This window comes from Protobothrops mucrosquamatus, unplaced genomic scaffold (genome assembly GCF_001527695.2).
Source record: "Protobothrops mucrosquamatus isolate PMUCROS unplaced genomic scaffold, P.Mucros_1.0 scaffold35, whole genome shotgun sequence".
In the NCBI taxonomy this organism is placed as follows: Eukaryota; Metazoa; Chordata; class Lepidosauria; order Squamata; family Viperidae; genus Protobothrops; species Protobothrops mucrosquamatus.
In genome coordinates, this window is record NW_015386419.1 from 1,260,685 (window position 1) to 1,275,618 (window position 14,934).

General features: G+C 39.6%; 1 protein-coding gene across 1 annotated transcript in view; it reads right to left on the reverse strand.

Moving 5' to 3' along the window:
- LOC107283364 (ADAMTS-like protein 2) overlaps positions 1 to 13,733 on the reverse strand; it is a 40,049-nt gene extending 26,316 nt beyond the window's left edge. The window contains exons 1-6 of the mRNA XM_029283202.1: positions 13,647 to 13,733; positions 9,338 to 9,480; positions 7,459 to 7,534; positions 5,154 to 5,256; positions 2,684 to 2,829; positions 1,765 to 1,888 (exon numbers count right to left, since the gene is read on the reverse strand). Of these exons, the coding sequence (XP_029139035.1) occupies positions 1,765 to 1,888; positions 2,684 to 2,829; positions 5,154 to 5,256; positions 7,459 to 7,534; positions 9,338 to 9,480; positions 13,647 to 13,733 (679 nt within the window). The remainder of the gene's footprint in view (positions 1 to 1,764; positions 1,889 to 2,683; positions 2,830 to 5,153; positions 5,257 to 7,458; positions 7,535 to 9,337; positions 9,481 to 13,646) is intronic.
- Between the last annotated feature and the right edge of the window lie 1,201 nt (positions 13,734 to 14,934).

Here is a 14,934-nt window from a genome sequence, read left to right on the forward strand (position 1 = left end):
CAGTTAGAACAATTAACCAGTGGAACAACCTGCCTCCAGAAGCAGTGAATGCTCCAACACTGGAAGTTTTTAAGAAAAGACTGGACAGCCATTTGTCAGAAATGGTATAGGGTTTCCTGCCTGAGCAGGGGATTGGACTAGATGACCTCCAAGGTCCCTTCCAACTTTATTATTGTTGTTGTTGTTGTTATTGTTGTTGTTGTTGTTGTTGTTAGGTATAGCAGTCATTAAGGCTGCTTTGAACAACACAGCCAACCCTGATCAGTCAAAGCAGAACATGATCTAAATCCAAGCCATTGGGAGAGCAATAAATGATATAACAAAACACTGTGGGTATTTGTGGGCTGATATAAATAATGAGGGGCTTTCTGTCCATTTAAAACATATCTAGATAAAAGGTTTTACTTCTTTTAATCAAAATAAAGTATGGTGCTCAATCCCCATTCAGTATTTTGATAATGTTTGGAGGAGCCAGAGTTTTTGAGGCTGTTATCTGAGTCAACCAAGAGCCCCAGTTGCTTGGCTTCACCAAAGGAAAGAACTATTTATTTATTAAATTTATATGCCACACAACTTATTCTGAAAAACAGCTCTTTTCAATTCTCTAAAAGAACTGTTGCAAGGTTATCAAGTACAGTATCTGTGACTCTGCATGTGGAATATTTTGTGCAGAGCCTGATATCTATATAGATTTTCCAATTTCACATTTTTCATTTCTTCTCAGAAAGAAATGCATGGGACTGCAACAATACAGCTTCAAATATATGCATTGCTTTCTGATTCATCTTCCTGGCCCTCTGTTTATTTTTTTCAATTCATTCTCTCTTATAGCTTATTTCATAATCCCTCATTCAACCAATTTGTTACTTGCTTTTAAAAATGCAAGGATGCCCACATGCACAATATAATCTTAATTAATTTAAGAATAGAACTGAACTTCCTCAATTGAAAATATTTATGACATGGAGACTTTCGAGCCTCCCAAGTGTATTGAACCACACTTCCCTGTAACTTCATTATTTACGGCTAATGACAATGAAACGGCAGAAATTGTTATTCAGCAATATTTAGAAAGTTATTTATCTGAACTATTCCCCATTACAAAATGACATTAGCTACTTTTCAAGAAAGAAAATAACCTCACAAGAGACTTTTCTCTGTCTCCTGCTTTTTCACTGGAGGTTTCTATTCCATATGCTTTTGCCTGTGATGGGTTTTAGGCGCAGTATGAAAGGATAAATATGCAAATGGAATTCAACAGTGCCATATCATATGGCTACGGCAATGTACTGCACATTATCATTCTGCTCTAAATAGATGCCCAATTCAGTCTCAGATTCCAACATAAAGGATCACATGGGTTCAATACCCTTCACAAGTCTTTGGTATTAAGCAATACCATATATTTGTAGGTTTTTTTTCTTGCTTGAGCCTCAGGCTAAATGTATTTATTTACTAGATTTTCATCCTGCTTTTATTATTTTTATAAATAATTCAAGGTGGCAAACGTATCTAATATTCCTTCCTCCTCCTATTTTTCCCACAACAACAATAACCCTGTGAGGTGGGTTGGGCTGAGAGAGAGTGACTGGCCTAAAGGCACCCAACCAGTTTTCATGCCTAAGGCAGGACTAGAACTCACCATTTACTGGTTCCTAAGCAAGCACCTTCAGCACTGCACCAAACTGACTGAATTGTCTAATCAGAAGCAAGAGGGTCACAAAGCGTAATACAAAACAGCTCAGTGCTGTTAGCAAAGTGTACCTAACTGTGAGATCCCCTTTCGGAAACTGCCTGAGACTCGGTAGCAAGTGCTTCCATCTCCTCCACATACCCGGCATCGATCCATCACCTGGGAAGAGTAGAGGCTGCCATCACACCCTATTGGCTAGGAGAAAAAGGAAAGGCCAGTTTGAAATTCTTACCTATAGATCCATGCTTAAAAGCCCACTTTGACTCTTCAGTTTTTGGATCAAGCTCTTTGGTTTTTTTCCTCAACTGATGTGTATAGCTCTATTTCTTATATATATAATTCTTTAAAGCTTGGTTCTTTTCTCTGCTCCATTTTCCTTGCTCAAAAAATTTAGATTCTCACCATTACATTTTGAAGTGTGGTTTTAGCACAGCATAATGCTCCATAGCTCTTCTTCTCTCACTTCAGTTGCACATACATTTCACGAAACATACCTTGACAATTTCATCTTCCTTCATTTAGAGATTTTTAAAGTGGCACAAAAGGGAGCTATAAAATTATGCACAGACTGAGAAACATTCTCTCTAATCAGAATAGAATTCAGTGATTTGTTAGACTAGATGAAAGCATCATCAGACAAAGAAAAGTATTGATATGATATATATTAGACACATTAATGCAAAAATAGATGCCTTAAAAGTGAAATGGAAGTTACATCTCAACACCAGCCTACTGGGAGGTTGGGGAACTCTATATTACCTTTCTTGATTTCCCTAAGGCCTCTAGCTTGAAACAGATGTTAAAATAGGAGGCTTTTGGTCTGTTCCAGCAGACTATTCCTGTGTACCCTTATTGTGTCCCAATAGATCTGGCCAGCTGAGCTCATACATCTCAAAGATAAGAGTCATCCTAACACAGTAGGAATCGGGGAAAATATTCCTTTGGATCATCTATGAATCTAAAAAGCAGTTCCTTTGACCAAAGTTGTACCTCACACTTCCCACTGATACAGACTCCTTGGTAAGCCCTATCCTTGCACGATGTGCCATCCTGGGCTTGTGCCATGAGTTGTCTCTCCCCACTCCTTGAAGTGCACTGGAGATCACAGGGCTTGTTAGAGATGCTGGTGTAATCATCTACAGAAAAGCACAGGAGAAAAGGAAACAGGGTGTGTGTGAAAATTTGGGTCAAGAGACTTATATACAAGAAGACGTTAAAAATCAATGAAATAAAGAATGGGAATTTGGACCCTCCTAGCATTGTCTATTCTTATTGTGGCTGCTAGGAGTTGTTATTCAGCAATATGTCCATGGAGATTCTCAATCATCTAGATCATGGTTCTCCCAAAGATGCTTTTCAAAAGGCAATTGGACTTCGTTTTTTTCCTTGAAAAATGTTTCACTTCTCATCCAAGAAGCTTCTTTGGTTCTGGCTGAATGATGGGGAATGGAAAGATTTATAGTCTTAGCTGTCATCTGGTCATTACTTCTCTGAAGGTCATTGAAACCACTTGGGGGTTTACTCTCATGGTCACCTGAATCAGAGTGCAAGTGGATGTGGAACCTTCTTGGTCCTCTGAAAGGATTGTGTTACAGACAGGAGATAGGTGGAGTTGTAAAATGTTTTTCAAGGTAAAAAACAAAGTCCATTTGCTTTTTGAAAAGTACCGTTGGGTTATTCAATAACCTAGCGAATCACATTTTTTTCCAATTCAGAATTAAATAATTCTAAAAAATCATGGCTATTTTTTTTTTAAAAAACTTACCTGAGATCTCTTGCTGGTAGAAACATATACGTTGTACTTATCTTCTGATGTAGACTAGAACCTGACTAAAACGGAAGTAAGCAATTTGCAACTTGCTGCCTTAAACAGTGGAAAGCCATGGAATACTATTCCTTCATGTGTGATGTCACTTTAGATTAGATTTTCTTTAGATTAGATCTCTTTTACTCTTTGGGGTATATAAGAGTGGGCCTGGCAGCATACAACTCCTATTTCCACATTTAACAATCTTTCTAAAAACCTAAAATATGGTTTGAAATTAGATCATCAACGTTTGCCAGTAAAATGGTCAAAGACCAATTATAAAATTTTTGACTGGGGGAACGACTTAAAGCTGAAATGGTAAGTTTCCCTTTCAGATGTAACTTGCTCCTATTTTCACTCTTAATGGGGATCAGGTCATAGAAAACCCATGCTGCTGAAAATCGGCCATCTTGTTACTGAATTTCAATAACAAAATGATTGGGGGGTGGGGGGAAATGACCAGAGTGTTGCCCCTTCCTATTTGAAGGAAACCTGGTGTTCTTAAGGTCTACGGCAGGAGTTCCCAACCAGGGGCGCTCGCACCTCCTGGGGGTGTGAGACGATATTCCAGGGGGTGCAAAAACATGTATTTTCAAAATTATAGTGTATATGCATAATTCTTTGCCATTATTTCAAACTTTTGTAAGGAGTGTGAGAATATATAAGAAACATTCTAGGGGTGTGGGGTATGGAAAAGGTTGGGAGCCACTGGTCTATGGTTTCAGTATGGCTCTCAATTCCATGGCCCTACTTCATCTATAGCAGCAATTTTCAGGCTTCTTCTGAGCAGGCTAAAATAAAGTCAGTTAAACAGGCACACAAGAATTCAGCCATTCTGGCAAGCAGTTGTTATTGCAGAAAACCTAAGAAGCCCTTCTGAAAGAATCATTCCAGTGACTGCTGTGTATTAAATGCAAGCTCTATTTATAATAATCAGTGTTCATGTTTCTTAGGTCTCTTTCTCTTGCCTGCTCTTTGTAAAGAGCTAGAATAAATTCTCCTTTGAGTGGGAGGTATTGCTTCCATCTCTTTTTTTTTTACTTGTTTTCATAATGGCCAGAACTATCATCTAGTCATTTACTTTTGACCACATGAAAATGAACTTTAACCGCAGTTACTTGATAACACTATCTTCCTGGCTAGAGAATTCTCAATCAAATTCAGTGCTGTCTTCCCCAATCCAGATGTCTCCTTGATTTGTGACTTCTTGGGATTCCTTAACCACATGGTCATAATTGAGAATTTTAGTAACTGAAATTCAGATATCTGAATATCCTGAGGAAGGCTAGTATACTAAATTAAAATAATTGAGATAGAAAAATAACGTTGCCAGATATAACTGCTGTTGCAAATTAAACCTTTTCCTCTTTGTAGGAAACAGGAATAGGAAATAAGTAGCTTTTCTCCCACATCATTTACCTTTTTTCTCTATATCCATATTATCTGCACACTAAATAGGCTTGCTACATCTCACTATGATTTAGTCAATAAAAGCTCACATTACAATGTATCTTGCTATTTAAAATGGCGATGTTTTCTTGTTTTCTGGGAATAAACATTTGCTGTCTTCAACCTTCACAAAGTCTTGCAAACCCTCTTACCTCCTTGTGTTTTGATCTATAGTTTTTGCTTAGTAATTTAGCAAAGGCAAACCTGGGTAGAGTGGCATCCAATGATAATAGTGTTTCCCAAAGGCCTTGGCGTTGAAACTGGCACACTGATGTTGCTTGAAACTGGCTGTGTTGGCAGGGCAAAGCTGGGGAGAAAAGAAACGTAAGTCTGGTGCTTGTTCCACTGCCTCTCTATACCAGACTGACATGGAACCATTTCCAAATATAACATGAAACAGTGTTTCCCAACCTTAGCATTTTAGGATGCATGGACTACAACTCCCAGAATTTCTCAGCCAGCTGGAAAAGGTTGATAAACAATGGAGTGAAAATCTGAATGGTATTATTTCATTGTATGAAGATTTTGAAGTTTTCAGAGAAATGTAAAGGTTTAGGACAAAAAGAGGTCAGAGGCCATCCGTATCATTAACAACCAAAGAAATTGTTTGAAAGTAAATAACATGTATGAGTCTCTTCATTAGTCCTTTATTTCCCTTCTTTCCACTTATTATATCAAGTGGGATTTTAATTTCCACCTGAAACAAAGAAGTCAGGTGAATAAATGAGTGATGAAAAAACATACACGTGGAGATTGCTAGGAGCAGTTTTTGAAGCAGCCTGCCAATATCAAAAAGGCATGGCTATTCTAATGATTCACAAAGAGGTGCTTTCTATCTGCACCCTGTGTGTTTTAATGTACCTCTCTTCAAGATTCTTAATACGAGACATGCAATCCTGTTACTTATTAGCATTTAAAAGCTGGGTATGGGATGGACATGCCTTTTCAAATTTTATTCATTAAAGAGAATTTACAATACCTGAAGAGGAATGATTTCTCTAAAAGAGATATGCTGTGTAATGGGGAAGTAGGTGGCTGCAGATTAAAGCTAGTTTTGTGAACACTCCACTGGAACATTCATAAAGATGGACTGGCTGCAACGTCTCCTATCGTTTGCTTTTCAGAAGGACCTTGAGTAATTGGACTCTGGTCATATGGAACTGCACACTAGAGTACATTCTTCCTCCCAAGATTTAGGTAATACCTTTCATAGCAACTATGTTTCAGTTAGGTATTATACTTATAATCATGTCCAACTACAGTGGGTTATGGTAGGACAGGATTTTCTGTGGTACAGAATGAGAATTTGAAATAAAGATGCATTATATATTTACAATCCTTAAGGAGTGAAGAAAATTGACAAGGAAAAGAGCTGAATTGTGTTAAACTCATTCTCTTTCCTAAGCTAAGGTTCTTCTCATAAAGAACTTTTCATTGGGACAGCAAGCTTATTAAAAATACTAACCCCAACTGCTGACCAGTAGTAGGATATCCCATTCTATCATCATCGGGAGACTCTGTCATTTCCTTCAGCTGCATCTGTAATTTGTTTTTCTACCCAGTATCTCTATTTCAGTCAGTTTTTGAAATATAACAAATTTGTAGAGTGGCAGATTTAACAGGTATAGTAGGAGTAAAAATAAACCTTCCAAGCAAATTCTCTATGCTAAGTTACTTACTTATTATTCAAATAAGGACAAAAGTATGAGATGGAAAAAAATATTGAATTACTGAACATTTAAGAAAGTCTATATGCCCTTACAACGATCAATAAATATGAAGAATGAAACAAATTATATACAACCATTGGTTTTGAAGGAATTGTGTTTTCTGTTCTTTCATTTTGAAATGCTAGGAAGTACTGCAGATTTAGTTATAATAAAGTGTAAATAGAGCCTGAAATAACCTCTTCCCACTTGCCCCCATACTTCATGGTTCAAATTTTTATTAGTTTATCAAAGCAAACATATATATTTAAAAAAGAAAATAAAGGTAAAATAGGAGAGGAAAAGCAGAAGAGAAAAAAATGAAGGGTATAGGGGGAAAAGAAAAAAAAACCATTGACTTCTGACTCCTTTTGGTACAGTAGAATAAGGTAATAACATGAAACTTCAACTTTTTACTTTTATATAATAATACATAATAGCCATTTATATAATACCAAACCTATCTAATCAGTCAAAATCAAAGTTTCATTTTTTTTCTACTTTAAGCACAAAGTCCAAAAGCAGTTTCCAAGTATAACCAAAATTAATTGTGTTTTTTTCTTTAATCAAAGCAGTCAATTTAGCCATCTTTGCTAACTCCGTCAACTTTTGTAGCCATTTTCCATTGTGGGAATCACAGTGTCCTTCCATTTTTGTGCATAAAGTAATCTTGCTGCTATCAACATGTATAACATCACCATTTGCCCCCATACTTGTTTAACTTCTGGTTGGGCTATGCAGCACACAAAGAATCAAAATCATTCTTGAAAATCAAATATAGTATCTATAAAAGATTAGCTTACCTGCTGTTTGCATAATTGATAGCGCTTCGACTGACCCAGACACATGCTACTATTTGTCCCCTGAGATACATGTAGCCTGCAATAAAAAGATAATCCTTCTTCAAAAGAACTGAAAATGTTGACTTCAGAGAGGTTTTGGTTTAGAGCAGAGGTAGGCAACTTTGGCTCAGGAATTCTGGGAGTTGAAGTCCACAAGTCATAAAAGAGCCAAGGTTGCCTAACCCTGGTTTAGAGTATGAAACACCTTTTGAAAAGGCTTTCTGAAACTGAGTTTCATATATATGTTAGCAGTGTGCTACTCCCTTCATTCAGAATGAGTTTTCAGTTTCCCAGTCTAGTCTATAGTGTGGTCTTCTATCCAAATTCAGTTCTACCTGGTATGGTTGTGTAAAGTTTCGTATTTTAATGGGAAGCTAAAATTTAAAGTTTGAAGAATCCAACACCATCTATTCTTTAAAGTTCCACCAAAGATTCATTTAGGTTATGCCATTACAACATCCATAATAACTTTTGCTACTTCCCTCTATCCTGCAATTTCTTTCTTTAGCTTAAATATGAGCAAGAACTCTGCATTAAAATCTATTGCATCCAGAAAAATATTCAGAATATCTCCAGATGGTTATCTGTGATTTCCTCAGCATTAACTAACACTCTGTTCCAGCATTTCTGAATTCCAGTCTTCCAAAACTGAACAGCATCACAATTTTTTTTCAGAGCTAACAGCGAAATAAAGCCAGCTTAAGGTAAATAGAACTTACTCCCAGAAAACAAAATACAGGATTGGAGTGTCCAAGCTTAATTTTATCTCAAGGAGGTTTGACAATATCAAATTCTACATNTCAGAACAAGCTGGAATGCTATCAAAGAAGCTTACTTCCCTGTCTAACTTCGATCCTAAAGTGAAGAAGCTGCTTGCTAAGCCTGAAGAACTGGATGGTAGACCTTCAACCAGTTAGGAAGACAGATGGCTCCTTCTTTTAGTGGGACTGGAGCACAGAGTCTTGCCCTTAATTTAGCTAATATAGATAGTCCTTGACTTAACAACCGGAACTGGTACCAAAATTTTCATTGTTAAGCGGTTGAGTCACACCTGATTTTATGACCCGTTTTGCCACAACATAGACTTTTTTTTAAAGTGAAGAGACTATAGGTTGTAGAATAGATAACCCTGTTAGTTGGTTCTTAAAAGGAGATCCTGGTTTGCCTTGTGAAAAGTAAAACTTATTTCTAAGTATATTGCAAATCAGGGTTATTTCCAAACAAGAAGAACCTCAGCATATCCAGACCTCAATTATTCAGCCACGCCACATAAAAGGACACACATAAACTCACACAATTTTGATAGAAGGAAAGAGGAGCGCCTCAGAAGTATGTTTATGTAGAAGAAGGAGAAGAAATGTGGATAAGCACAGTCGTGAGAAGTCTCCAATGCCAGTTCTCATTAGCATTCAGGGATCTGGAGCAACAGGCTAGAAGAGGTGCCTTCCTGGAGTTTATTCAACTCTTGAGTGCAGGTTGAAGTTCGGGATGGTTAGCTAGATGGAAATTTGAGCAACCGGGCTAAGGATGGGAGTATAGGAGTCCTTAGAAAGAAATCTATCATCACCTTTATGCAAACTGTACCTTCCCTGCACTTTAATCAGGGAATCAGCTCAGGGTGTTACTTGCTGAACCTCAAGAAAATAAAGAGAAAACAGTGAGGATTACGAAGAGGAAGTGAGAGAAATAGAGCCACATGGAGAAAAAGTGATTTCATGAATTGCTCTGCCAGATCTCAATGTTCTTTTTTTTTTAATGCCAAATATACTGTGATGGTAAAATTGGCTTGTCCAACTAAAGGTCCCACATTTCTCACAACTGGCCTTGGTCAACTACTTACCGCTGCCATAAGCAGTGCCTCTCTCTTGACATTACACCTCCTCCACAGGTGCGGGAACATGTAGACCAGGAGCTCCATTCTCCCCACCATTTGGTGACCTCTTCATTCCAGGTACCAGCTTCTTCTGCTGCCTCACTACTGTCCTGACACAAACAGGGAAAGGTTACCTTAAGAACTCCAGAATGTTTCCCATTATCTCCATTTTTCTAATCTCACAAGCTATTCCTAGATCCATATTTGCTGTATGACAATGTTTTGATTCTTCTGATATAGACTGTTGGATATATGTAGATTATCTGCAGACTGAAACAAATTATGAAACATATAACAATTTGTTCCTTCCTGTATATATTTGTTCCTTCCTGTATATATTTGTTCATTATTGGATGCCTCCATGTCCTGAGTATGCTTCCCAGGCCCAGTACTTGGGATTGATAAGTTATTTTTTGGGCTCTCTTCTCCTTCCTCCATAGGATTTACTTTAAAAGTTTTATCTCAAACTTATTTTTTTACTTTAGCTTTTTTCATTTTTAAATATCTTAACTCATATCTTTCTACCACTGAGGAACCTTCAATCCACTGGGCTAATTCGTGCTGTTAGTAATATGATTGTGATCCGGGTGCTCAGCAACCAGCCCGAATTTCTGACCATCATTGTATCACATGGTCATGTGATCGCAATTTGCAACCTTCCCTGCTGGCTTTCCACTATCAAAGTCAATGGGGAAGCCAGTAAGAAGTGGAAGGCTCTGATTATGTGTGAGGTCCACGTTTAATGACCCAGTGATTCACTTACTAACTGGAGACCGATGGAACTGCTGCCACTGAGCAGTGCAGTTATATGACATCATGCTTAATGACATCATTTAATGACAGAAATTCTGGTCCCAATTACAGTCTTTTAGCTAGGACTACCTGAATTTCTCTTGTATCACCTGCAGCCATAATATCATTTTCCTGCATTACTCTGTATGGTTAGATATATATGTGTGTGTGTGAATAATACAGAGAAAACAGAATTGATTGAGATGCTATAGAGAAATAAAGCAGGCTTCGTGTTAGCCTCTGCAATAGGTTCCTGACAGAATTATCTATCCACATAGGGTACACAGATAAGCTATGAATTCCAGCACATGAAAAAGACTATGAGTCACTGTCCTGGATCTTCCAGAGAGTGACAGTGAGTGTGGGAAGGAGTGGAAAATGGAGAGGAGCTGCTGTATCTCCTGGAATGTTAGTAGCTGCTACAGAACTACAAAGAAGCGGCATAGTGCACCCTGATTACATTTCTATCCACGAGAGATGATGATGTCATTGGCACTGCACCCTGCTTTTGTTTTTCTGTACTTTCGGGAAAGTTGGTGCTTACGTATCAGTGCGAGCATTTGAAGAAGGTGATGAGGAAATTAAAGCTTGCCTAATGACAAGCGTGCATCTATTTTGAACACAGAGAGCTAAAACATCTTTCCAGCTAATAGAGGTTTGGGCTTCTTGCCTAAGAAAATCACTGAGATGCATTTGAAAGGACCAGCAATGCTCCCCATCCCAGATGGAAAAAGAGGTGACTCTTTCTTATTCAAAATGAAAGACTGGAGGGTTCCCTGTGGGGTTTCTGAAAAACAGGGCTACAATGGGTTCAGTGATCCATGAAATCTAAGGCAGCTAAAGCAAGTGGACTAAAATGGGGAGGGGTTGCCTCCTTCATCTAATGGCAGAGGTAGTGCTTGATGGCCTGAATTCTCAATGGATGTTCTGTAATAATGAAAGGGTGTGATGGAGAACTTTTTACAACTGTGGGGAGACCAGAATTATTAAAGAGCACAGGGCTCTAATTGGAACTTCATGTTGGTCAAGGTCAGAAGGTATGTCTTTGCATGTCTCACAAAAGGCTAAATGAATACGCCATTCTTCCCTACCTAAAATGGGAGAAGGAAAAGCTGGCAGTTCTTCTTTAAAATGTTCTGGGGATAAGCAATCCAAAAGCTAAGAAGAAAGAAAACAGGGAAAAGATCTATTCTTCTGAAATAAACAACATATAGTTGATTTTTCCAGAAAGCAAAATCTTTTAACATATTTAGCTCAATGATTAGAACTGACTACCTTTGGACATTACCAATTGTGAACATGTTACGTGAAAGAGAAAGCGGTTTAAGATGAATGAACTGGGCCTGTGCATGGCACACCCTTATTTTCATAGAATTTTGTTTCCCAGTGGTGTGCAACATACTTAGAAAAGTGCATCTCAAATGTTGTTTAAAATGGCACAGAAGGTTACGGCAGTCAGGATAAGCCACTTCTCTGACCCATGTCCTGAAAGTTTAGATACAGTAGAAACAGCCACAGCAAATTCATTCCTACAATACCTTGATCATCCCCACATGTGAAATGTTCTTCTTTCTATAAAAGTTATTATATTGAGGAGCAGAATAGGAATGTTCAGGTGCAAATATCCTGCTAGACGCTGGATGCTCGGATAGGACACTGAAGCATATATTCAGAAGGTATTTGGGGCATCTCCTATTCGACACTGAAATATGCTTTTCTATTTTGCTTCCTGTGCTTTTTAAGATATACATAAAATCACTGAAGTTTTGGAAGGGGATGCCGTCAGTGAGATGACGACAGCCCGTTCTATTGCTCCCTACCTTTTAATTTAATGCCTTGCAATGAGATGGGCAGCTAACAAATTTAATAAATAAATAAAATAAAATAAAATAAAATAAAATAAAATAAAATAAATTCCATGGAAGTAATTGACATGATTGATAAATGCTTAATTTTGATAATAATAACCTGGATGAGGAAAAATAAGCTGAAATTATTTCCAGATAAGACAGAAGTGCTATTTAGTAGAGAGAAAACTGACTCGGGTAGGGTAGAGTTTGTTTTCCCTGGGAATCAGAGGGCTCTTTGACCACCGTGGTCACTGGATTTGCAAAGTGGCTGTGGTGAAGAATAAATATGCAGAACTATAGCTAATGGGCCACCGAGTACCCTTCCTGAGCTACTTGATAGAACAGCTATCAGCGGCTTGGTTACAACTTGTCTTGACATGCAACACCCTTTATGTGAAGCTACTCGTGAAAAATGTCCAGAAGGTACAAAGCGCCCAGGGGCCAAGTTATTGATTATTGCGTGGCTCTGGGAACATACAATGCCTGTACTAGAAACACTTTCACTGGTTATCATAGCTATTGGCACAACATAAAGTACCTTTTTGATCTTCAAAATCCTCAATAGGGATGGGATAGGGCTCATTTGCTGCATTCCCTGTCCCAGCATGAATCTGGCCAGCTCCTGATATCAGCAGAAGAGGTCCTTTGAAAGAGGTCTTCTGATGCCAGAAGATGGGACAATCAGGAACTTGGGCAAGCCACACAATGCACTTCCTAAGGAAAGGAGCTTGGCTCCTGCTCTCCCATTATTTAGGATCTCTCTGGCAAGCTTTAACTTCTTAATTATTTTAATTAATTTTGATTTTGATTTTAACCGAATTACTTTGTTTCCTTGTTCCTATTTTTATTGCCACAAACCACCTTGAGTATTAGAATAACATCGGAATAAGATTTAAGATTCAGTAATAAATACATTTTAAAAGACAACCACCAAATTCTGAATTTTCACGCAGGAGGGTTGTTTCAGTGAGTCAACTGTGTACTCGACAAACCACAAATCACCCACGCCTGTCCATTTTCTGTCCTGCATTAAGTGGGGTTCTTCCAATTGGAGACGACCAGAGACGCTTTTAAAGCCACTGGTGACAATGCCATGAGTTGTAGAGATGAACTAGCTGCAATAGGAGAAAAGGTTTCGGAAGCAAAATAATAATAAAAATTAGAAAAAAATCCCAGCCTGAATTTTAAAGCAGACGCCGTGGGAAGTTTCAAGAGGGCAGCGCAGCAGGCTAAATCAGCGCCGTCGTTTCACGCCTTTCTCTCCTTGCTCAGCACTGATCGTAACATTTTAAAAGGAATGGGGCGGGAAAACGCCCTAGAAAAGAGGTCGATTTGGAGCCAAGATTCGCGACAGATCCGAGTATAGCGACGGTGGCTGGGACAGCCACGAGACCTTACTCAAGAACGGATTATTCGGGAGTATTGCTTTTCCGAAATGGGGCACGGTGGCTACGGCCGGATGCATCTGCTTTGCAAGCAAGCCCAGCTAGGGGAAGCCGCGGCGGGAGCACATTGCAAAAGTGCCTTTCAGGAATCCTTCGGGAAGGGCACACAACATTCCCCAAAGTGCAGCAGCGGCTGAAAGTCGGTCACCGCCGAGGGTTGCCTCACATTCGCCACCTCTGGCCCCTTACCTTAGCGCGGAGTGCACAGGCGAATAGCAGAAGTAGCAACTGCAGCATAGGGAGCCGGCGGGCGGAGAAGGCGGGAGGCGCGGCCATCGTGCTCTCTAGCGCTCCATGAGCGGCCAAAAGGCGGCAGCGAAGTCCCGGCGGCAGCAGGAGCAGCTGCCTGAACACAAACCGGCATGGCCGAGTAAGTAAATAATGACTTTCCGATCTGATGGGTGTCTGCGGGAGCGCGGGGCAACCCCGTGGCTTCTGGACAGCGGTGATTGACAAGGCGACCCGAGAGCCACCCAAAGAGGCCGCCAGTGGGACGGAAGGAAGGGAAGAGTGGGGGTCTTTCTGTCTGCCCCTTCCTCCCTCTTCAAAGAAGAGACAAAGGATCCCGGCGCAGCGGGAGCCTTCCTGCAGCAGCTTTTGCCCGCTGCTGGCCGAGGAAAGGAAGGCGGGAGGGGCCCACATCCTCTCCTGCTTGACTGTCAAAGAGGCCCTTCAGCGAGAGCTGCCAGATTAGACAGCAGGGCGGGAAAAGTAGGCAAGGTTCCAGGGTGGGCTGGACTCTTTGGAACTATGTTTTCTTGCACCTAAGGGTTGCAGATGTTGGAGCAGAGATTAATCTTTTATTAGATGGGGGGCGAGGGGGGGCGGTATTGGATTCAACAATAAAGAGGCCTTTCCCAAACCTTTAGGTGGGTGGGTATATATGGACCTGTTGTATGCATTAACCAAATGGCGGTAATGGGAAAAGTGAACTGGTCAACTTAAGCCAACGGTCCAAATGTAACCCCAAACATGTTCATTTAGGGGTGGGAAGCTGCTGATATAGCTTGAGCTGTGTCAGGGACTGGGAAGTTATTGTCAAGCAGGGCAGGCAGCAGTTTCCAAGTTTTTTCTTTTTATGGACGATTAATCGTTGATTATTGTTGAGGTGTACTACATAAACAATGTTTTTGTATCATAGGGCCCTTCCAGTGGCACCCATGGGATCCTGCTACTTAACACATGAAGTACAGTAATTTGCCTTTTTTGGCCTGCCCTTTTCAGGAATTTAAAGGGAATTCACTGGGAGCCAGTGAATATAATAAGACTTGGCTGAAAAACAGGATGTACAGGGGCATGTATCTCTCAACGATTGATACCCCTGTACAATTGAGCCCCAAATTTATGTTGCTGAGACAGTTAAGTGTTAAGTGAATTTTGCCCCATTTTACGACCTTCCTTGCCACAGTTGTTAAATGACTCATTGCAACTGTTAATAATACGGTTGTTCAGTGAATCTGGCTTCCCCATTGATTTT